Source organism: Temnothorax americanus, unplaced genomic scaffold, assembly GCF_048541705.1.
Source record: "Temnothorax americanus isolate GAGA-0224 unplaced genomic scaffold, ASM4854170v1 Scaffold121, whole genome shotgun sequence".
NCBI classification, from domain to species: Eukaryota; Metazoa; Arthropoda; class Insecta; order Hymenoptera; family Formicidae; genus Temnothorax; species Temnothorax americanus.
In genome coordinates, this window is record NW_027509255.1 from 271540 (window position 1) to 296228 (window position 24689).

The 24689-nt window shown below is 36.8% G+C and overlaps 2 protein-coding genes and 1 long non-coding RNA gene across 3 annotated transcripts; all 3 read left to right on the forward strand.

Annotated features, from left to right (window-relative positions):
* Positions 1–1081: 1081 nt before the first annotated feature.
* On the forward strand, positions 1082–4016 carry LOC143893563 (uncharacterized). The gene is made up of 3 exons (XM_077399088.1): positions 1082–1384; positions 1601–3922; positions 4011–4016. The coding sequence occupies exons 1-3, from the start codon at positions 1082–1084 to the stop codon at positions 4014–4016; spliced, it is 2631 nt and encodes an 876-aa protein (XP_077255214.1).
* A 30-nt stretch (positions 4017–4046) lies between these two features.
* Positions 4047–8715, forward strand: LOC143893575 (uncharacterized). The gene is made up of 3 exons (XR_013255855.1): positions 4047–6417; positions 6498–6562; positions 7810–8715. It is a non-coding gene; the product is annotated as an uncharacterized LOC143893575 (long non-coding RNA).
* Positions 8716–14089: 5374 nt separating this feature from the next.
* Positions 14090–24259, forward strand: LOC143893564 (uncharacterized). The gene is given in 10 exon segments (XM_077399089.1): positions 14090–14767; positions 15749–15979; positions 17743–19904; positions 19970–19976; positions 20355–20583; positions 21522–21717; positions 21720–22432; positions 22531–22760; positions 22848–23010; positions 23392–24259. Coding segments are annotated over 9 exon segments (3858 nt in total). The 5' UTR covers positions 14090–14767; positions 15749–15958; the 3' UTR covers positions 23529–24259.
* Positions 24260–24689: the final 430 nt, after the last annotated feature.

Genomic DNA, 24689 nt, shown 5'->3' on the forward strand with positions numbered 1-24689 from the left:
GACACATCGAGCCGGGCGTTCGCGACATTGTGCCTATCGGGAGTGGTCTCGACCGCCAGTGCGTGAAGTCCGTAATCAAGTTTCATCGCGAGCCGCATCCGTGAGATCGCCGCGTGAAACATCTCGAATCGCTCTTTCGCTCGTGCCGCGAAGAGTGAGCCGTTTTCCGACTGCGAGGAATTCGGTATTTGGGAACGCGAGACGCCCTGTGCGAGGGTAGTTTCGAGCGTACAAGTGTTGTCGCGAGCGGCATTAGTCGTCGCGCAATATCTCTCGTCAGACGAGATTGACGAGTTGTCGCCCGCAATCGAGTGGGCAACGAGCACAAACAGATCACGTGATCACCGCGTGCGGTACCGTGATCCTCATCTAAAAGAACGTACAGACGGCGAACGAGACCGTCACATGAAGTCAGCCCGGGTATCGTGATTGCAACAAGTGTTGTGATAACCGAGCGTAAGTGCAAGCGAGCACTTCTCAATAACTCAGCGTAGGGAGCTCGATCCCGATATCGACCCCTCTCTCGCGGCCATCTTGACGTGCCGCGCCGTTCGTGAACACGGACCATCATCGTGAATGTAAAGCGTATAGTGATTGTGTAAAAAACGAACTCACTATCGCGTACCCGAGACCAAGGGAAAGCCTGAGCATCTCGCACCTCGTGACCGCGGTCGCTCGTCTGCTTCGCGCCAAGATATCCGTTGACCGCGAGCAAGATCTCCGGACGCGAGGGCGGTCATCTACCGCTCTACAAGATTTCCGGTTCGCGAGCCACGCAGACCGAAGGAGCGACTCAAGATTTCCGTCCCGCCATCCCGCGAATGCTCCGGGTGCTCGGGTGCGTGAATGCGAGAAGTACTCTATGTGCAATAAAGTGTGTTTGTCAGAAAACCCGGCGAGCGTTTTTTGAACCCTCTTTTCGCTACGTCCTTGGTTCTTGCCCCGCGCCCTGGACAGGGTGGTCCCGGCATACTTCGTGTCCCGAGGGTACCTCGGTCGCGCACGAAACATCTGGTCCTTCGAGCCGGATCGAGGCAATTCTCGTAGCGAAAAAGATTAATCAAGCACATTGACCGGCACCATGAGTGAGCAGCTGCTCGACAAGCAGTCTCAGCGATTGCGAACCGTCAATCGCGCGCTCGAAAACTTCAAGAAGATTGGCAAGAAAAACTTGACGATAGCCAAGATTCGTAGTCGCATCACTGATTTGAAGGACGTCTGGGCAACAATCCGGGATGGACACTTCGCCCTTCGAGCCGCTATTCCTGCTGCGGAACGAGTGAATCACGAGTACTTCAAGGATCAACATTATGAGGTCTACGAGGAGAAGTACAGGACCGCCTTGGACTACATGCACGAGTGTCTGGAGGAATTGGATCCGTATGTAAGTCCGAACCAGTCTGTCAGTTTCGGGCCGCATTTCCCCACAAGTCCGTCGTCCGCGTTTTCTTTGTCTCATCTTCCGCCGATAAACCTTCCTCCGTTTGACGGGAAGTACGAGGAATGGGAGAGCTTTCGTGATCGGTTTGCGTCTCTTATAATTAATAATAAAGACGTCTCAAATTTCTCGCGTATGCATTATCTCATTTCATGCCTTCAGGGTCGCGCTCTTGAGTGTGTGAACGATATCAGTGTTACCGCGGAGAATTTCGACATTGCGTGGAGTACGTTAAACGCGCGATTTGAAGACAAACGTCGTTTGATCAATATTCACATGTCGACGCTGCTGAATTTGCCAGCGGTCGCGAAAGAATCCGCTCTTGAGTTGCAATCATTACGCGATAAAATAAATTCCGCCGTTGCAGCTCTCGACAAATTGAATCGCACGCCTGAAGAGTTATGGAGCGATATTCTCATCAGTCTCGGGTCACAAAAACTCGATGCAGTTACGCGAAAGGCATGGAATTTAAAGTTTGGTGAAGCTCGACATCCTCCGTCATACGATGACTTTAAACAATTCTTGGATAATCGAATCCGAGCTCTCGAAAATTGGAAGCTCCCCCTTTCTTCCTCCGATAAAGCGAAAAATTCGAATGCGCAAAAGATTAGTGCTAACGTGTGCGCGAAATCGTTTCCGCCGTGTTCGTTGTGTAAAGCGAAGCATGCTTTCTACGTTTGTCCGAAATTTACCGAGAAGAGTCCGAATCAGAGGCGAGAACTTGTGCAGAAAGAGAAACGGTGTTTCAACTGTTTAAGTTCAAATCACGGGGCAAAAACGTGCTCCAGTAAATATTCATGCCGTCTTTGTCAGAGAAAACATCACACGTTGCTCCATGTAGATTCCGACTCTTCCTCGAAACCCGCAGAGGTCACGGCGTCAACCGACACGCCGAAACAAAGTGAAACGCCCAGTAGCGAAGTGAGCTCATTGTTTGCGTCTTCGCACACCACTCGTTCGCATGTTTTGCTCGCGACAGCTTGGCTTACCGTTAGCGCGTCTTCGGGCCGTTCTGTGATTGTAAGAGCCTTGCTTCATCAAGGCTCCGAAATGACCTTTATAACCGAGAAACTCGCGCAGTGTTTACGGCTGAAGAGAGTTCGAATGCCAACTTCGGTTTCGGCCGTCGGGTGTGTAAATGCCGGGACGTATCGATATGCCGCGCAAATAACGATCTCGCCGAAAGGTAAACAGACTCCGGCATTCTCGACGACCGCATTGATTTTGAAATCGCTAACGGCATACGCGCCAAAACGTTTGCCGCTCAAGGCGACGTTGGCTCATCTCGAGGATCTCCCATGGGCTGACCACGACCCCATGAGCGCAGATCCCATTAGCATTATCGTAGGTGCGGAATTGTATAGCGCTCTCATTAAAGACGGAATTCGAAAAGGGGCGGTGGGACAGCCTATCGCTCAAAATTCGATATTGGGATGGGTAATATCGGGACCTATCACTTCTAGTCAGGTGGCCTCACATGCCATCTCGGTTGAATCGTCACACGATCGACCTTCGTATACTGTGAATGCTCATCACAGTCTCAATTCCTTGTCGCTCGATCAGGAACTCCGACGGTTTTGGGAGGTCGAAGAGATTCCGCGAAAGATGACTCTCACTCCCGAGGACGAAAAATGCGAAGAGCATTTTCGCCTTACTCATTCACGCTGTCCTGACGGACGCTATATTGTACGTCTTCCATTTAAGGAAGGCCCTCCGATCGAAATCGGACATTCTCGCGCTATCGCCGAGAAATATCTTAACGGGTTAATTCGGAGATTCGATGCTCATCCTGCGCAACGGGACGAGTACTCCGAATTTCTTCGCGAATATGAAGCTCTCGGGCACATGAGGGAAGTGCCCGCTTCCGAGTTCAATGATACGCAATGCGTTTTCATTCCGCATCATCCCGTTATCCGGGAAGACAGTAAAACTACGCATCTGCGTGTCGTTTTCAACGCGTCATGTCCCTCTTCTAACGGATCATCATTGAATGATCATCTTCTCTCGGGTCTTAAACTTCAACCCGATTTGCCAGTTGTCATTCACCAGTGGCGGCAACATCGATTTGTGTATACGAACAACAAACCATTAAATGCTAAAAGTCCGCTCTTATCGTTAAATCCATTTGTGGATCACGAGGGATTGCTTAGAGTCGGAGGACGCTTGAAAAACGCTCCGATCTCATTTAATTCTAAGCATCCAATTTTACTCGCGTCACATCCGTTAGTGACTCTACTCATTCGGCAAGCTCATTCGCGAATGCTTCATGCAGGCATGCAGCTCACGCTCGCAACACTGCGACAGGACTTCTGGATCTTACGAGCTCGAAGCGCGGTCCGATCGATAATTCATAAGTGCGTGGTTTGCACGCGTGAAAAGGCGGTCGTGCCCCAGCAGCTCATGGGAGATCTTCCTACTCTGCGAGTGTCTCCGCCATCGCGCAGTTTCTCACATTGCGGTCTCGATTACGCGGGACCCGTACAAGTTCGCGCTTCCGGTGGCCGCGGAATTAGTTCACGAAAGGCGTATATCGCGTTGTTTGTGTGTCTTGCAACCCGCGCGATCCATTTAGAATTAGTAGGAAATTATTCCACACCCTGCGTTTCTAGACGCCTTTTCTCGATTCTGCGCTCGTCGAGGATTGCCGGAGTCAATGTACTCCGATAACGGGACAACGTTTGTCGGAGCCAATAAAGAGTTATACCAAGCATATCGCGCAGCCGTTAATGATCCGAATTTTCTCAACGCCACCGCTTCCGATAATGTCCAATGGCATTTTATTCCCCCGTCTGCGCCACATTTCGGTGGTTTATGGGAAGCCGGAGTCCGGAGCGTGAAACATCATCTCCGTCGGGTACTCCAGGATCACACGCTCACGTTCGAAGAGCTTACGACTTTGTTGTGCCGAATCGAGGCGTGTCTTAATTCGCGTCCTCTCGCTCCGTTGAAAGATACGCTCAATGATTACGAGGTCTTAACGCCCGGACATTTTTTAATCGGATCGGCGATCACGGTCAATCCGGAGCCATCGCTATTAGATTTGCATGAAAATCGGTTGTCGAGGTGGCAACGAGTTCGACATTTGACCGAGCGCTTTTGGAAATTGTGGCAAACAGATTACGTTAACACGTTGCAGCAGCGTGTTAAATGGCGACAATTGCAAACGCCCGTGAAAGTTGGGCAGCTCGTTTTATTGCGGAATGCCACACTGCCTCCTTGTAAATGGGAGCTTGGTCGAATTACCCAGTGCCACGCCGGTTCCGATGGATTGATTCGTGTTGTGAATGTCAAAACCGCGACGTCCGAGTATACCCGGCCGATAGTAAAACTGTGTTTGCTGCCGATTGACTGTGAGACGCGTTCTGACGAGACTTCTAGTAACGATTCGACTTCTCTTCAGCCTTCGCGTCGCTGAACTGTCTGCCACGGCGGGCGGTTCGTGATATTCCTGTTACCCTTATTGCTTAAGTCTTGTAAATAAAGTTCTGCGCCAGTATGTAAGTTTGTGTTCGATTAGCTCATAAGATTTCGTGCGTTCACATATCGACCTCCTCGAACTTCATCACATTCGAAGTCAGAAAATTTCGAAACTAAAGCTTCGAGGCGGGCGGTATGTTTAGGATTAAGGTAAAATCAGGTGGCAGGGCGCTGTCGCGAAAGTAATCGCCCCTGGCGCAAGCACAAACAACCCTCGGGCTTGACTCGACCTTATCCGAGATCATCCGAGTATCGCGCTACCGTTTCGACAGCGCGATTGCAAAACGCGCACGCGTATTCCGAAATATGTATACCGCGCAACGCGTTACATCGCGGATCGATGTGATTCGCCCTTCGTGAGGCCCATACCCCCGCCGAGGGTCTCCTATCGGGACGAAGGATAATCGATATCGATCCGCGCTCTCTTCTGTTCTCTGCCGCGAAAAGAGACACATCGAGCCGGGCGTTCGCGACATTGTGCCTATCGGGAGTGGTCTCGACCGCCAGTGCGTGAAGTCCGTAATCAAGTTTCATCGCGAGCCGCATCCGTGAGATCGCCGCGTGAAACATCTCGAATCGCTCTTTCGCTCGTGCCGCGAAGAGTGAGCCGTTTTCCGACTGCGAGGAATTCGGTATTTGGGAACGCGAGACGCCCTGTGCGAGGGTAGTTTCGAGCGTACAAGTGTTGTCGCGAGCGGCATTAGTCGTCGCGCAATATCTCTCGTCAGACGAGATTGACGAGTTGTCGCCCGCAATCGAGTGGGCAACGAGCACAAACAGATCACGTGATCACCGCGTGCGGTACCGTGATCCTCATCTAAAAGAACGTACAGACGGCGAACGAGACCGTCACATGAAGTCAGCCCGGGTATCGTGATTGCAACAAGTGTTGTGATAACCGAGCGTAAGTGCAAGCGAGCACTTCTCAATAACTCAGCGTAGGGAGCTCGATCCCGATATCGACCCCTCTCTCGCGGCCATCTTGACGTGCCGCGCCGTTCGTGAACACGGACCATCATCGTGAATGTAAAGCGTATAGTGATTGTGTAAAAAGCGAACTCACTATCGCGTACCCGAGACCAAGGGAAAGCCTGAGCATCTCGCACCTCGTGACCGCGGTCGCTCGTCTGCTTCGCGCCAAGATATCCGTTGACCGCGAGCAAGATCTCCGGACGCGAGGGCGGTCATCTACCGCTCTACAAGATTTCCGGTTCGCGAGCCACGCAGACAGAAGGAGCGACTCAAGATTTCCGTCCCGCCATCCCGCGAATGCTCCGGGTGCTCGGGTGCGTGAATGCGAGAAGTACTCTATGTGCAATAAAGTGTGTTTGTCAGAAAACCCGGCGAGCGTTTTTTGAACCCTCTTTTCGCTACGTCCTTGGTTCTTGCCCCGCGCCCTGGACAGGGTGGTCCCGGCATACTTCGTGTCCCGAGGGTACCTCGGTCGCGCACGAAACAATGTTATTGAGTTATTGATTATTTTTACTGCCCAATCTATTATTGTAAGTATATGCAAATGTTAAGTGAAAAAGCAAAACAAATGTAATGTGTTAAACATATTTTAATGTACGTTGCTTTTTAGTATTATATTAAGTGTTATTTGCAATTGGGAACAAAGTTCTTTGGAAGTTTTAAACATTATCGCAGGTGATGACCATTACATGATTTATCGGGAAGATGAGTATATACCTCGAAAAAACCTAAGTAACAAGTGGTAGATCTTTATATCTCGAAAAATCTCAAAAAAAATCTAAGCAGTAGTATCTTTAATTCCGAAAAATTATAACCCAAGTGATACACGTCACAAAATTATGTTACCTTATCAAAAAGAAGAGTCGCGCTTCAAGTGATCTATTACAATTACAAAAAAGAAATTATATTTCTTTAAATTAGAGCGCCAATTACAGAAAGAACATGTATATTGCCTCAAAAAATAATTGTTGCACTACTTTGAAAAATCTTTACATTGTGTCAATTAGAAAAGAATGTATGATAACAATTTTATAAGATTAAAAAATTTTATTTAAATTTAACAAGGGAATACGAGATATTTAAATACAAAGTTTACATGCATGTGTATTTTTTAATGGCCACAAAGAATTACAGAGGTAACAGTACAAAATAAAAATATTTTATTAAAATACATAAATTTTTCTTGTAAAAAAACGGCGCTGCTAGACCTTGAAATTTTAAATAAATAAGGACAACAATAAATAAAAATAATTCAGAGAAGAATGCGATGGGAGTAATATTAAATGATTATCAGCGTGGATGTGGGAGTGAGTGATATGGGTGTGCGTGACGACGCGGACGGCGGATAATGCGGCTTATAATTAAGTATAGAATAAGTTTATTTATTTATTTAAAATTTCGAGGTTTAGCAGCGCCAAGTTTTTTTACAAAAAAAATTTATGTATTTTAATAAAATATTTTTATTTTGTACTGTTACCTCTGTAATTCTTTGTGGCCATTAAAAAATACACATGTAAACTTTGTATTTAAATATCTTGTATTCCTTTGTTAAATTTAAATAAAATTTTTTAATTTTATAAAATTGTTATCATACATTCTTTTCTAATTGACACAATGTAAAGATTTTTCAAAGTAGTGCAACAATTATTTTTTGAGGCAATATACATGTTCTCTCTGTAATTGGCGCTCTAATTTAAAGAGATATCATTTCTTTTTTGTAATTGTAATAGATCACTTGAAGCGCGACTCTTCTTTTTGATAAGGTAACATAATTTTGTGACGTGATCACTTGGGTTATAATTTTTCGGAAATAAAGATACTACTGCTTAGTTTTTTTTCGAGATTTTTCGAGATATAAAGATCTACCACCTGTTACTTAGGTTTTTTCGAGGTATAATACTATCACTTTCTTTTTTTTTTAGGTAACAACATATACACTACTATACGTGTACTTGGCGCCTTTTTTTACCTTTTTTTAAAAAAGGTAATTTTGTGCGGATATCACGCCTTTTTGTAGTATATTACGCATTGTATAAACAGTATGTACAGGATAAAGCTATTTGGAGGTATAATACTACCACTTTGTTTTTTCGAGGTAACAACATAACAGGGTAACAACATAATACATATACACTACTATGCGTGTACTTGGCGCTCTTTTTTACTTTTTTTTTAAAAAGGTAATTTTGTACGGATATCACGCCTTTTTGTAGTGTTACGCATCTTAATCTTATAAACAATATACAATACAAGGTATGAAGCTAAAAGTGTTACGGACTATTATTTCTAAAGAAAACAACAATTTAATATTTTGCTTAGTTTTTTTAAAATAATAATCTGTAACCCTTTTAGTTGTACACCTTGTATATATTTTTCAATTTCAACATAAAACATAATCGCAATAAAGCATGATTAGTGTTAATAAGTCGTTAACTGTAAAATTCTTTATTTATTTTTATTTGCGTGTCTTACTGAATGTTGTTCGCAACTGTATATGTACCGATATCTTCAGGTATCGATATTTTTGATAATTATTTTTACGTCAGACATAATTTTAATTCATCCAATTTTTATTATGTCTAGACATAATTTTCGTCCAATTTTTATTATGTCATGACATAATTTTAATTCTGCCGCTAGGGAAATTTTAAGTTGATTCTTATGAATCAAGCTTGAATTCAATGTTTAGGTGTCCCAGGTTGCCGATGACGAGGTCCACATAGCGCGCTTTATAGTTTTCGGTGTCTACATGTATTAATACCTCGAATTCGATATCTACGTGTCCTACATTGGGTGCGTTCAGCCGATACTTCGCTAGCCTAGCAATCGTGAGCAGTCGCTCGTTTTCGCTCGTTTCCTCTCTTTTGACCTAATGGATTAAAAGGAGAGGAAACGAGCAAAAACGAGCGGCTGCTCACGATTGCTAGGCTAGCGGAATATCGGCTAAATGCACCCATTCAGATTTAAAGTTATTAATACACCTAGACACCAAAAACTATGAAGCGCACTATGTGGACCTCGTCATCGGCAACTTGGAACACGTAGACATCGAATTCAAGGTAATATTACACCTAGACACCGAAAAAAAAGGAGCGCGCTATCTGGACCTCGTCATCAGCAACCTGGGACACCTAGACATCAATTTCAAGGTATTAATACACGTAGACATCGAAAACTACGGAGCGCAATATGTGGACCTCGTCATCGGCAACCTGGGACACCTAAACATCGAATTCAAGGTATTAATACACGTCAGCGAGAAACGATACATCGGATCGACGTCGATTCGATATTGATCCTATCAGATCTCATCGATGCGGTTCTGCAGGTTGTTGAACATCGATAGTTTCAAATATATTTCGAGGTTATTTCGATGTTATGATAACTTTGCAAACAATCTGTTTTGGTAGCATGTAGCAATATAATACAATATTTTCTTTCAAGATTTTCAATGTTTTTCATGTTTGTCCATTATCAACGATTCGATATCGGTTCGATATCGATTCGACTTGTGAGATGAAAAGAACTAAATTGTTTCCTGAATCGAAGAAAACTGAAAATTGTGTTTTAAATTATACATTAACCAAGTATGCGGTATATAATATATATATATTATATATAATTTATATATAAATTTATATATATAATATACATTATATATATTATATATATATATATTATGTAATGTCCACTTTTTAAAAGAGGATTATATACATTTATATATATGTTGTTATATGAAAAATTTGTTGCCGGGAATTACGTTTTTCAAAGAGAAAAACAAGATATATGGTAACGATAAGTTACTTTTTTCAGTGAGAATAATGAGTTATTATTATATTATTAATTAATTATAAATTTATTAAAAAATTATTATAAATATTTAGAATATATTATTATAACATATTCTTAAAATATATTGGGACAACTTCGCCGAATAATTAAGAATCATGCATGATGTACGCAATCATATCGATGTTGAAACGATGTCGAATCGATGTCGATTTGAACTCTTTGACATCAATTTGATATAGTTTCGACATTGATTCGATTACTATTTCTCATTGGTTAGACGGAGCACTCTGAATATGCTTCGATACGCATGCAATTTCATGTGAGAAGGCATTTTCATGTCGTGAGTATGTACACTCTACCGGCAGGAATGCCTGGACATAATACATATACATATACATGTACATATATGTCATATACATATCAAAATGTCCAGGCATTCCTGCCGGTCAGTACACATACAATTATGCGATAATATAGAAAAGTATATAGCCAACTTCGTGTCTTTTTTAAAATAAGTGCATTCGAATTGCCCGCCAACAATCCCGCACCTTCCAACCACGTGCCAATCATGAACGCGCCCAATGTGCCCGCGCTTTCAATCACGTGCCACTCATGAACGCGCCCAAATGCGCCGCGCCACACCGATCGCTATTTGTTTTCGTCTCTTGTCCTGTCGTTGCCTGTCGCACGACTCGCACGTACTGATCGCACGGGATCGCACTCGACACCTAGTCACAGTATATACAGTAGCGCAACTCTCTGTCGGCGCCTTTGATGTTAGTGTTGTCCAAAATGGAGTGCGCATGCGCGAAATAAGTAAGCGCCCACTAGCACCAACTGAACGGCCACGTTCAGGCAGACACAACTGTTAAGTGTCGTCTTATCGACACGCTACGCTGATTCGTTGGATCTAAAAGTATAAGAGCCAATCACGTGCTATTGAGCGGTTTTACGCGCCCAACGTCTTTCTCTGAACTTCTTTCTCAATTGCTCTTCCTTTCTCCGCTCTCACTCCACTTTTACATGAAATTAATCTGAATTTAATAAAAATAATGAAGATAAATATTTATTATGTATCTATTAAAAATAAGGAAAAAAATTCAAAAATGAGAAAAAATAAAATTATATAAATGTGATTGCAGATTGAATAATATAAATGTATTGAGGTGAATTATTAGAAAATATAATGTTATATAACATATATTGAACAACCACAAAAAGCAAAATATAATATTTTATACATTATACTTATAAAAAAACAATTATAATTATAAAATATTTAATTTAAAATAATTTTATTGGATTAAATAAAATAAACGAATAATTGCTTCCTCATAGAGGAAGCTTTGTGATGGTGAAAAAATTTTTTTTCGAGATTTTGATGGAAATAGGTTTAGAATGTTCTAAAATGTCGAAAAATCGTATTAGTAAAAAATGTCCGGAAGTATGTATGTATGTGTGTGTGTGTGTGTGTGTGTACGGATTTTTTGTACACGCATCTACTTCTACAATTTTTTAGATACCGGGTTGAAATTTGGCACACAAATAGAGTATCATAGAAAGTATGTCCTCCTCAAATTTTATTGAAATCGGTCTACCGGTATAGATTTTATGCAGATTTTCCTTTTTTTGAAAAATGTGTTTTACGCTGCTGCTTTCTCAATATTTGAGATAGCGATTTATTTTTAATTTTATTATATTTTCCAGTTTTTTCTACCCCTATTTCATATATAATTCATTAAAATTTGATTGATCAGATCTCGTATTACACACATTTGAAATTTCGAAGAATTCGTACATACATAGAAGCTTTATAAAACTTGATCTGATCAACCAAATTTTAATCAATTATATATGAAATAGGGGTAGAAAAAAGACTGGAAAATATAATAGAATTAAAAATAAATCGCTATCTCAAATATTTATAATATCGGGCTGATTTTTTTTATCGATAAAGTATTGTTTTAGTTTTTAAGTGGACAAGTATTTTTAGTATTTTTTAGTGAATGTATATAATTATTTACGCAGTCCCCAAAAGAGTTAAGTGTGAAATCAGAACCTTTGCTAACAAAGCTTCCTCTATGAGGAAGCCAAAACAAATAAATACCGATAATTATACCTCGAGTAAAATAAAAACTTGCACACTTACTTAGGAACTATGAGGAAGCAATGTGCAAGTTTCTACTTGCACAATTAAAAACTACGAGGAAACAATGTGCAAGTTTCTACTTGTTTTTAATTATGCATTCAAAATAAAAATAAGATACGCTATATTAATACTTAATTTAAAATGCAATAAATGAAATTTTAATTTTAATACGACGATATGTTTCCGGATAGCACGGAGAATTGAAAAAGAATTCTTTTTAAATTCTTGATGAAAAAAATTTTTAAAGTACTTTTTCCGTATATCATTTCTGTCCCAAAACAACTCTTAAGAGTTTAAAAGAATTTCTTTTCTATGTCACCAATTCTGAGTTTTTCTTCAGATACAAAAAAAATCACTTTTCTACTCTATAAAAATTTGTAATATATTCGAAATTATGTTTAGGTAGTATTCTAATAAAGCTCTATCTAAGCGCTATTTCGAATGCATTGCGATTTCTTATAGAATAGAAAAATAATTCCTTTGTATCTGAAGGATAAGAAATGTATATACTAATCCATTTTATGTTCTTTCTGATGCAGAAACTGTTTTCGGATAGATTATGAAGGATTCTTTCTTATCCGATGTTACAGACAGAATATTAAGATTATAAACACTGAAATATTAGGAATATAAATATAGGAAAATATAAAACAGAAGTATCCGATGACTCCTATATCGATTAATGATTATATTACTAAATTGGTATACAGATTTAAAATATTGTATCATTAATTGTTATAACAAACAATTTGTATAATATAAAGCGACATATTTATCGTAAATACAAAAATGCAAAATAAAATTTTATATGCAAAATAATCAATGTATACCTAATATGATATATTATAAAAATATAAAAGTGTCCCGAAAGAGTGGTCGAGTAACGATTCGAAATTCTACAACCATATTGTTACTTTGCAGAAGCAGCGACGATCGTTGTATTTCGGAATTCGGACGCGCTTCCGCGCGTTCCGTTAATGCTTCATCGAATGAGAGTCTATATGTACTTCGATAGATATGCATCAATCAATTGGCAGTAAATGGCTTATATAAAATGTGTCTGGATAGAATAATGGACATATGTATTATATTATCTCGATGATTCCCATACGCCGGATTGAGCATTGCGTTTATAAATTTATAAAATTTCTCCTAAGAGCCGTTCTGATCCGAGTAAGCAAAAGTCCACATACAAAAATCCACATACGAAATTGCAACACCATGGATTTAATAGCACTTTGATATTCTTATTTAAGATAGCAGATACAATGAAAGAATCTATGGATAGATTTGAATATATTCTGTCTAGTCTTAGAAGCTATAGAGTGTCGATAGGTTTCCGTTTAACGATGCTAAACTGGTAATAATTTCTGCTCCGGTGTCAGTCTTCAAGGATAATACAACCTGTCTTGTATTTAAATGTAAATCAGGTACACTGAATTTCCTCGATTTCGTCGGCACTGCTATATTTTGCGAATCCATATCCGTAGTTTATTCTTCTCTGTAGGCACTTGCACGTCGTCATCAATAAAGCACGATAATACCTAGAACATTGATATAATTTAGAACTGTTGAAAATATATACGAATATGTTATACAATCTTTGTTGAGTTACCTTATTCCGTATGTTATAAAGTTGATTGAGCCGGGATAAAGAGAAATGTACTTTCGTCGGTCGTCCCATTTCAATGAAAAACTGGCGGTTTTTGCCTAGAATCATTTCAGATTTTATTGTCGCAAAAGAAGGTGAAATACCCGTGTCTGGATGTGGATCTCCATGCTTTGTTTCTATTATATAAATTTTGAAATCCTTCACGCTCGGTATTGCGTTTAGATTTTGTGCATCGCCGAGCACTAGCTGTTATTGTTATATCGAAACGAGATATCTATAAATTCCGCAACAATATTAATTAAAATAAAATATTTAATAATATGCCACATTAAAATATTAAATGACGTATTAATTTTTTGTAAGTAAGATGGTATAATACGTATTTGTATCTTTTTAGATAAATATGTTGCTGAGAGAATATGTTATCTTTCCGCAATTTACTAAAAATTTAAACGGTGGAAGTATTATAGTTTTAACCATGAGCCTTCCAAGAAAAAAAATCATTATTTTTAATATAAATTCTGAATTATAAATCATGAAACGCTGTTATATGATAACTTACAAATTGTATTGTATTGTGGAATGCATGCTGGACATTTCAAAATCGACACCACTATCTTTTGTGAAGTCGATATCTGAATTATCTGACGTCTGTTTCAGCCAGAAATTTGCATTTTAATAAGTATTTCAGAAATGTAACCGTTCGTAGACAACGTAGAATCAAGCAGCAATTTTTTCTAGATATTAGAGTATCACAGAGTTAGTTTCACAAGATAAATAGATAAACGATATTCTTAATTTAAGCATGACTGATTTTAAGTACAATAATGATTATGAATAATTATCCTACCTTCTGAGGTTTGTAACCACTTTATACTCCTAAACTCTTTTCATTTTCATCACAAACGTAGTTATTCAGAGTTTTTCAAACACTTCTAACAGCTCTCAATAGCATTCAGTGGGTAATTGAGCTAATTCTTTCCAAATTTCTGTTCCAATCTGATAGGCATTTACTGAACTGACCATTTAAATTCTGAGAGGGAGCAGAGCAGAACGGAGAAAGGAAAAGCAATTGAGAAAGAAGATCAGAGAACGACATTCAGATGGTGTTAGTGGGCGCTTACTTATTTCGCGCATGCGCACTCCATTTTAGACAACAAGAAATCAGGAGAGTTGCGCTACTGTATATACTGTGACCTAGTTTTGCAGAAGAAGGAGACGATCAGTTTTGGAGCTTGAGAATTGCGAGACCTGAATAAATTGTCGAGCTGAATTAGAGTGTATTGACGTCGACACGATAGCAGATCAAGGACGACTTTGCGGGCCTGTAAGTATGATGTCTATATTTTTAAAAATATTCATTTCTTATATTTAACACTTTTAGAGTGTACACGATCAAAATATTTCGCGTTGTAACATAGCATTTTCAATCATGAGAAAAGTTGATTTATTTGGCATCACAATGTAAAGCTTTCATAACCTAAGAATCATTAAGTTCGCGCAAAATATTTCCACCTCATTATTAGATATGCATGCGTAATTTACGTGTAATGTTACATATAATGTCAATTTATATCGATCGACGTTAATGCGCTTTTACAGCCATGTAGTTACAGGTAATCTGCATTGAAATATAATGTATGCGGAAACGCGATAAACAGACAAGCGTATAGATCACGAAGGCTCTTACATTATTATTAGTTATTACTACACACACACACACACACACACACACACACACACACACACACACACACACACACACACACACACACACACACACACACACACACACACACACACACGCCCACGCCCACGCCCACGCCCACGCCCACGCCCACGCCCACGCCCACGCCCACGCCCACGCCCACGCCCACGCCCACGCCCACGCCCACGCCCACGCCCACGCCCACGCCCACGCCCACGCCCACGCCCACGCCCACGCCCACGCCCACGCCCACACCCACACCCACACCCACACACACACACACACACACACACACACACACACACACACACACACACACACACACACACACACACACACACACACACACACACACACACACACACACACACACACACACACACACACACACGACAATAGCCATATTATGTAAAATAAAAATCATCGTAAGAATTTTAGCCAGAAATGATTTGTCGAATCAATGTCGATTTGACATCGATGACGATGTCGATTGATAAATCGTCGATGAATAGTCGCTGCGTCGAATACTGAGTGATATTTTTAGTATTTTGTGTAAAAAATTGTCGTATTATAAATTTTTTTATGAATAATTTTTTCCAGTCATGTATACGCCGATATCGCTGTTTGTTTTTGCCTCCTGGTTCGCTGTCTGTCGCACTGTGGTCGCACGGTCGTACTCAACGACTAGTTTTGGAGAAAAGAAAAAGACGACCAGTTTTGAGCTTGAGAATTGAGACCTAGCTGTTGCTTTATGCTACCTGAGCTATCAAATTAAGTTGTCGAGCTGAATGATTATAGTGAATTGACACAATGGCAGAGGACGATAGGCCTGTAAGTATACCTATATTTTTAGAAATATTTGTTTCTTGTATTTAGCACTTTTAGAATGTACGATCAGACTAGCATAATAGATCACGAAGGTTACTACCGCAAATTGATGACTACTATCGTCTTCCCTATTAAAGAACAAACAAAATTATTTATTAAAAAGTTGTCTAACATCAAGTAGAAACATTATACACGCGGTACAAGTTTGGGGTAATTTATTACCCCGTTTGGCCTTTCACTTATGAGAAAATTCATAAAGACTCTCTAGGGTTAAATATAGTTAAATACAATACTAAAAAAAATAGGAAATACTTTTTGTGCCCTAAAAATTGGGCTATTTTCAAAACGTAGAAACTCAGCAAAAAATCATTGCAGACAAAAAATTAAAAAAGCTTTTTGAAGTTTGAAGTTTGAAGTTTTAACTTTAACAAACTACTATTAATAGTTTTTTAATATTTGTTTATTTTTCTTGTTCCATGCTTTAAAAAAGAACATATTGTTCTGTTCCTTAAAATTAGGTGTATTTGACATTTTGCAGCTCAAAAAAAAATTTATCTCGAAAAATTCGGCTCAAGTTTTATAAATTACAATCTTTTGCTAACTTGGCTAAAAATCATCTTTAAAATGCTTTTTTTTATTTTTTGTCTACAATAATTTTTTGCCGAGTTTCAGTGGTTTGAAAATAGCTCAATTTTTAGTATAGAAAGTGTTCCCTATATTTTTTTGTGTATGAACGTATTATTTACTATAAATAATTAGATATCTTGAAAAAATAGTCACTGTAATTATAGTTATTATAGAACTAAAGATCATGCAATGTTTTATACGATACGGTTGATATTTACAACAAATCATGTGTAAACTTTTGTCTCCGACTTATATTTATGACATTATTAAAAACAGTTTCGACAATCTTTGTACTCTTGGCCATTTTTAATGCGTTTTTTTTTATATAACGCGATTTCTTTTTACACGATTTCCTTTGCTCTACGGCATAAAATAATATGTCTTTTGTATTCCTATATCTTTTTTACACGAGTTTCCTCCTAAATAATATAATCTTTTTAACGCTTACGCGGTGCACTTTAACCACGTAAAAAGAAAATTAAGTGTACATATACAGGATGTTCCATTTTTAATGATGACCTCAAACATATTTGAGAAAAATAAAAAATGTTTTAGACAGAAGTTGCATGGTTTATGGGAGGAAAAATGATGGTAAAATCAATTTTTTAAGGAAACAGGTTTATCATTTTTTTAAAATTAAATCATATAATTTTTTACATAAAATGATTCTCCTAGTTATTTCGCATATAGAAGTATTAAGGTACAATTATAAAAAAAAATGAATAGTTTATGAGATATTTTATATTTCACATTAAAATATGTTAGAATAAAATATAATATATTTCATAAAGTATTGATTTTTTGATAATTTTACCTTAATGCTTTTACCTTAATACTTTTTTGATATGCAGAATAACTAAGAGATTTATCTTATGTAAGAAAATTATATAATTCCATTTTTTAAAAAATTATGGTGACCGTGTTTCGTTGAAAAATTGATTTTTTCAAAAATTGATTTTACCATTTTACCATTATTTGTCTTTCTCCAAACCAAGTAATTTTTGTCTGAAACATTTTTTTCTAAAATGTATGTTCAAGAAATATTTAAGGTTGTCATTTAAATTGAAACACCCTGCATAACTTTAAGTCTTAATATTATAGCTTGTAACATTATAACGTGCTTTTTGTTCATTTTGAAGATCATAGAACGAAACTTCAAGAGATCGTTAAATCGAAATATACGTAAGCTTGCTGCAAAGCGCCTTAGATTAGACAAAGTCAATGCTATTGTGAAACAGCAGCATTTTAATTCCGCTAGTGACAGTACTGATGATATGGAAGAAAATATTGCATTTTGTAATGAGTCATCTGAAGATGATGGCTCTAACTGCGTTTATTTTCATGAAGAAAGTCAGAATGAACAGAATGCTGGTGAACACATTGACTATGGACCGGATCCATCAATAAATGAAATTGATAGCGTGAATCTTACTGCTTCTGAAATTGCAAGTAATGATAACAGTGACAGTATTATCTCATCACAAACAGAAGCCCAGGCAGATGTTGGTTCTATTACTTCTGAAAGTAACGAAGAAAATAATACTTCAGACGAGGAACAAATATATTTTGCTAATGAAAATGAGAAGGCTCAGTATGTTAGAGCTGCTATAGAAGCATGGGCTCGTGAGCCAGGAAGACTTTCAAAGAGGAAGCTAGATGATCTACTTTCTAAACTTCATCCTGCATTTCCAAACTTACCTCTTAGTTATAAAACCCTTTTACAAATTCCTGAGATTAATTTAATACCAGTTAATGGTGGAAAATTATGGTATAAAGGAATTACATTCAATTTAGATTCTATGGATTTGCAGGAATACTTAGCACGTTTTCATAAAATTATCATTGATATCAATATGGATGGGCTCCCTCTCCACAAAAGCTCTCCGATCAGATTTTGGCCTATATTAGGTAGGCTCGTAAGAACAAAAAATGAGCCTTTTATTATTGCACTTTTTAAAGGAAGAATTGATCCTAGTGTAAAGGATTTTCTTAAGCCTTTTGTGAAAGAGGTTGCTTACTTGCTTCAAAATGGTTACACAAACAATGATATTGCTTATAAATTTTCGATTAGGCATTATATTTTAGATGCTCCAGCTCGTGCAAAAGTAAAGTGTTGTATTGAACATGGAGGATATTGCGCTTGTGAGAAGTGTGAGGTTGTAGGAGAATGGATTGATCATCGTATGACATATATAAAACTTGATGAGACTCTGAGAACTGATGAGTCATTTCGTGACCAAGAACAACCATATCATCATCTGGACCGCTCTCCATTGCTTGACATAGAAGCTCTTCTAGTGTCTCAGTTCCGTTTAGATGCACTGCATCTTATCGATTTAGGTGTGTTCAAGAGATTCCTCTTAGCTCTTTTAAAATGGAATGGACCTTGGAAGCTGCATCGTGACATTGTTACAGCTATTTCCCATAAGCTAGAAATGCTGAAGGACTCATGTCCATCGGACTTTAATAGACCTCCAAGATCTTTTTAAGATTTTACCTATATGAAGGGTACAGAGTACAGACGACTCTTGCTGTATGATGGTGTTTTAGTTTTTCGTGATTATTTAGATGAAAATGTATATAAACTTTTTTTACTTCTGCACTCAGCCATTTATATCTTAAGAAGTCCTGTGTTTGTGAGAAATCTTTGTGGCTATGCAGACCAATTATTAAAGACCTTTATTAATCATTCTGCAGATGTATTTGGAAAAAGATTTGTTGTGTATAACGTTCATAGCATGTGTCACCTGTCTAAAGAATGTGAAGAACATGGCGCACTTGATACTTTTAGCGCTTATCCTTTTGAGAATAAGTTGTTTTCAATTAAAGCATCTCTGCAATCTGGATATAAACCGCTCAAACAAGCTGCATATCGTGATTTAGAGAAATCACGACATGTTGACATTGTCTTTGAAGATCATGAGAATAAAGTGCATTTGGAAGCTCAGAGAAGATTTGTATTTAATGAGATAATAGATGGTCTGCAATTCAGAAGAATTAAAGTAAACGATACAATTTTTAAGTGCAACAAGAAAGATTCCTGTTTTAAAACTGTTAATGGTGATATTGCTATCCTCTACAATATTGTACAGAGACATGGTAAAGTTTTTTTTGTTGGATACTATTTTACACAGATGGAAGACGTCTATCAGTATCCTCTGTCTTCGTCAGAACTAGGTATTATACAATTAACAGATATCAGTGAAGAAAGGCGTGTTTTTCCTCTTACTGAAGTTGTTGCTAAATGCTGGCTTATTCCCGATGGAGAATTTTTTTTATGTTTTCCATTGCTTCACACTATGCCTCTTCTATATAGTTGATAAGCAATGTAAGTAATGTAGTCTATTAATATTTCTGTTCTTTCAGTGTAATGGTATAATTATCACCAAAGTGATTTATTATACATTCTAATTTGTTTTCTTGTCTTTTTTCCTTCTGTATTTGCATACATGATAACAGTTAATTAAGCTGCTGTACAGCAAAATTGTATTTTAGAGCTTGAACAACTGTGATGTAGAGTATAAATTCATTTATGTTGTTACATAAAATTTGGATAGTATGACAGATATATCCTGTTTGTGATTCTAATTTTTAATTAAAATTATTAACAAAAACAGTTTAGTATTTGTATGATAATTATCACATTATTTTTTATGTTTCTATTATTGATCTCTCTCCTGATGTAATAATAATTAATGTTTCCATACACTTTTAGTTCTTTCTTTTTTAAATTTTATCGTCTTTTTTGCAGTTTGTGGTGTTGAAATTTTTAACACATGAAGGAAAGAGGCTAACTTCTGATGATGATGTATTTTATGCTGTTGGTCTTACTCGATGGTTCACAACTGAATTAGATGAAAATATGGAAGTACAGATAAAATGGCCTCCCACATCTGTAGATGCCGGAAGTTTAGTAAGGAAGGAGAAACCGCCTGCTCCAAATTGGGGAGAGGAAACCGTTTTAATTAAGAGATTTTATGGTAAGCAGGTTTTTTATGGGAAAGACGAGAAAAAATGTCAACTTCTTAAAGCATAAATTGTAATGGGATGTGTTCTAGTGATATTTACAATAATTTGAAGCAACTTTGCGTTTCATGCTAGCAATATGTTAAAAAACTCAAATTTTTCCATGTTGTTTAAAATTACTCCTTCATAGAATATGCAGTTATTTTTGTAAAACTATTTTCGAGTCAGTATTATGTTTCTTTCTTAATTTTACTATACCATCAGTAATTATTCTTGTTCTGTCTAGTCATTTTCTCTCAATTTAATTATTTTTCTTCTAATATTTTTGTCTGTCTTTTTCACGCTAATTTAAAAGTGTTAAATTTCTAGGTTTTTTATGTTAAGCAGTCGATGAATTAAGTGTTAAACATTTTCTCCTGTATAGATTGCTTCCCAACTTTTGTAATTAAATAACTTCTATAAGGTTATTCTATTTAGATCTGTAATAGAAAAAATTACTTTTGGAGTTGTTGATTAAATAAAATGTTCAACAAGTTTTTCAGGATTTTGTCCTACTTCAATACTTTGATTTCTATTCAATAAACTATCATCGTCTACATTTTGATGATTAAGTGTTTCTTCGTTTTGATACAAGGATGCTTTATCTTTGTAAGATTTATATAGAGTAAATCACTAAAAGTATTGTAGGCTAATAATTTTAAGTACATGTTGTTAAAAATATCAAGGTATTTTTGGAATGATCTTAATAACTTCACTTTAGAAAATTAACTTTATCACAAAATACTCGCTACCAAACGGTAGAAAATAAGAATTTTATATCTCGTTGAGTTTCAATAATATTAGCTTGCAATATCTTTAGTAATTTACCTTATATATAGGTGCTTATTGTTATTTAGAAGTATTTGTCATTACCATTTGCTTAGTTTGTTTAGTTATCTGATATTTGTTGCAGATTTATATGACAAGGCTGCTGTTTCATGCAAGGGACATGTAGAGAATTCCAATTATGAAACAGATCATCGTGAATTAGGTAGAGGGCTCAGAATAAAAAAAAGAAAACAACACTTAGACTCATTTGACAATGAGTCAGAAAACGAATCAGATTCCGGATCTGAAGATTTTAGTGTCAAAAAAAGGCAAGGACCCATCTAAGCAAAAAGAATCTTCCAAAATCAAAAAAGACGGTACCAGTACCTCCTCCTGTTCCTTTTGTTAAATCAGAAAGATTTGTTACATCTCCGCATAAATTAGTACGGCAGAAGCAGCATTCTCCCCAGTTAGAAAAACAATCAACTTACAAGACAATTGTTTGCAAATCCTCTGGAAAGAATGATGGAAAACAAGTTGCCAAACGTGACATCTTTAACAACATAAAGGAAAAAATACAGAAAGAAAAAGATAATAAAAAACTCGCGTTGTCTAAAAAACTTTGTCAGTTGCCAAATAAAAAACTTCAAAAATTTTGCAAGGATAAAGCACCCTTGTATGAAGATAAAGAGAATGATCAAGAAAATATGGATGATGTTAGTTTATTGGATAGAAGTAAAAATATTGAAGTAGAACAAAATACTGAAGAACTTGTTGAAAATTTAAATAAATCAACAGTTCCAATAAAGAATATTCCTGAACAACAGTCATCCTCTACAGATATTCATGAAGTTTCGGCCAGCTCATCTAAAAAAGATTTTAATTTATCAAGTAAATTGAAGGAAAGTAAACCTTTGCCAAGTCTGCCCTGTCCTGCTTTAGGCGAAACCTCATCCTTCAGTGATAAGTCTCATGCTAATGATCATTGTCTGTTTCAATCTGGGACGTCGGAAAAGTCTGGAAGCAGTGGTGCGTCCTCTCAGAGTAAAAAAACAGGTAAGAGAGAAAAGTAAAAAAATTATTTATTGTTAAGAAAAAATTAGTTATTGTTGTACATATAAATTTTATTTTGTCATGTTTGTTTTGATTTGCAGATATTTCTCTTTCTGATCCCAGCACATATGACATAAAAAAAGAATTAAGACAACTGAATAGCAAACTAGATATTTGTTTAATGAATCAGGAGAAACTAAATAGGTATATACTTCCGAGTGAGAAAGTCATCAAAAGACCCAGAGGATTTCTTTCACTTCCGGTTCAATCTGAACAAGAGCTACATGATTTAGAAACATTTTTAGCTAATGATGAAAATTTATCAGCGGCAGTAAGTTTTTCATTATGTAGTATGCTTGGCAAAGGTAATATCTACGTTTTAAATAAATTATGTATTAATTTTTTATTTCTTTCTCAGAGTATGTATCTTGGAAGATTTGTGGACAAAAATAGTCTGGAGAGTTCAGTCAGGAAATTATTACGAAATATACTTAATAACAATGTGGCAAACAAATTCAGCTTTCAAGGAGCCAAGGGAAAACAAAAGTTTGATGTACTGAAGATATGGGAACTTATTCTAGGTGAGCAAAAGTACTGAAGATTTACACTTGTTAAATTTTGGTAACCTTTTTGTTTTTAGAAGAATAAATATTTTGAGATTTTATGATACTAAAATTTTATTAATTTATTAGAATTTTCATGACCAATGAAATTTTTTTATTTTGAATATTTAGAGTTTACTATATATTAGCAGGAAAAGTTGACAATATGAGAATCTGATTCTATCAAGTGCTGAAAAAATAAAATAAGTCACAAAACTTGTTAAAAATCAAGAGACACGGTAGTGTCTCGTGCCAAGTACACGCGGAGCGAGACCGACCGTGACTTTGATGTCTGGTCTTATATAATAGCTATTGTCACGTTTAATAGCTTAATATAATAAATATATTTTTAATGTTTAGGTGCACTGCTGTTATATTTTGAAGCAGAAGATATGGCTGTGGCTGAAAAGGTTGCAAGTTCTTGGCTGGCCAATGCTCCATGGCGCGCACAAACGGATGGAACTATTCGTAGCAAGAAATTTAAGAAAACCGAATAATTCACCAAAGCTGGAGAAAAGAGAAAGAAAGGATGTAGAAAAAATTTGCTATGCCAAGCCACTTCTCCTATGAATATAGGCCATTTATATATTTATCTAGATAACAATCTTTGTTATCTAACATTTACTTTTATTGATAATAATATGTAATTGATTTATGTTTTTTGCGTGTAAGTCATGGAAAGTAATAGCGAATTTAGTCGTTTTGCTCTTATAGTGCGCACTAGTGCAAGCAACCGAATTTGCTATGTCATTTTTCTTTTTTTTTAATACTCTGTTTCTTTAATGCGATTGATTCCTATGAGAATGATGGATCTCTTATCTATCTGTGACTTAAATGTTAAATTTCTAGTTAAGTTGTGATATTATTTGGTAACCTGAAGATATTTTGTAATTTTGATGATAGCAAATCTGTTAATTTTATGTTAATTGTAATGGTCATTTAGACTTTAAACATATAGAATACTCTAAGCTGTTATAACTTTACTGCCATAATGATGCGAAACAAATCTAAATAATTTTGTGAACTGTTAGTTGCTATTGAGATTTAAACTTTCTACTGAACGTTTTACATTTTTAGTTAGTGCCAGTTTTTATCTTTCTACTTTACTTTTTTGATTTTTTGCATTGTAAGCATATTTTATTTTATAAATCTACATTATTGTAATTGCATTAAAGATTCCATAGTTTTGAAATATATTTTTCACATAAATAAAAAAGTTTGAAATTAATTTTTTGTTTAAATTGACAAGTTTATTTAGTTTATTTATTGATTTTATATGGTATTTTATTGTAGTGAGAAATAGCAATCGAATCGATGTCGAAGAGTTCAAATCGACATCGATTCGACATTGTTTCGACATTGATTCGATTGCTATATTTTTCATAGAAATAGCAATCGAATCGATGCCGAAACAATGTCGAATCGATGTCGAAGAATTTAAATCGACATCGATTCGATATTGTTTCAACATTGATACGATTGCTATATTTTCATAAATGTCAAATAATTCTTAAAAAGAGGTTGGAATAGAATTGCCTCCGTTTGCAAACTCTCTTTTATTGTTATAAAAGCGCTATCTAGCTGTCATACGAAATATATCGATTTTTTAAGGATTTTGATATCGATGAATGCTCGAACCTGTGACCACCTGAATATCG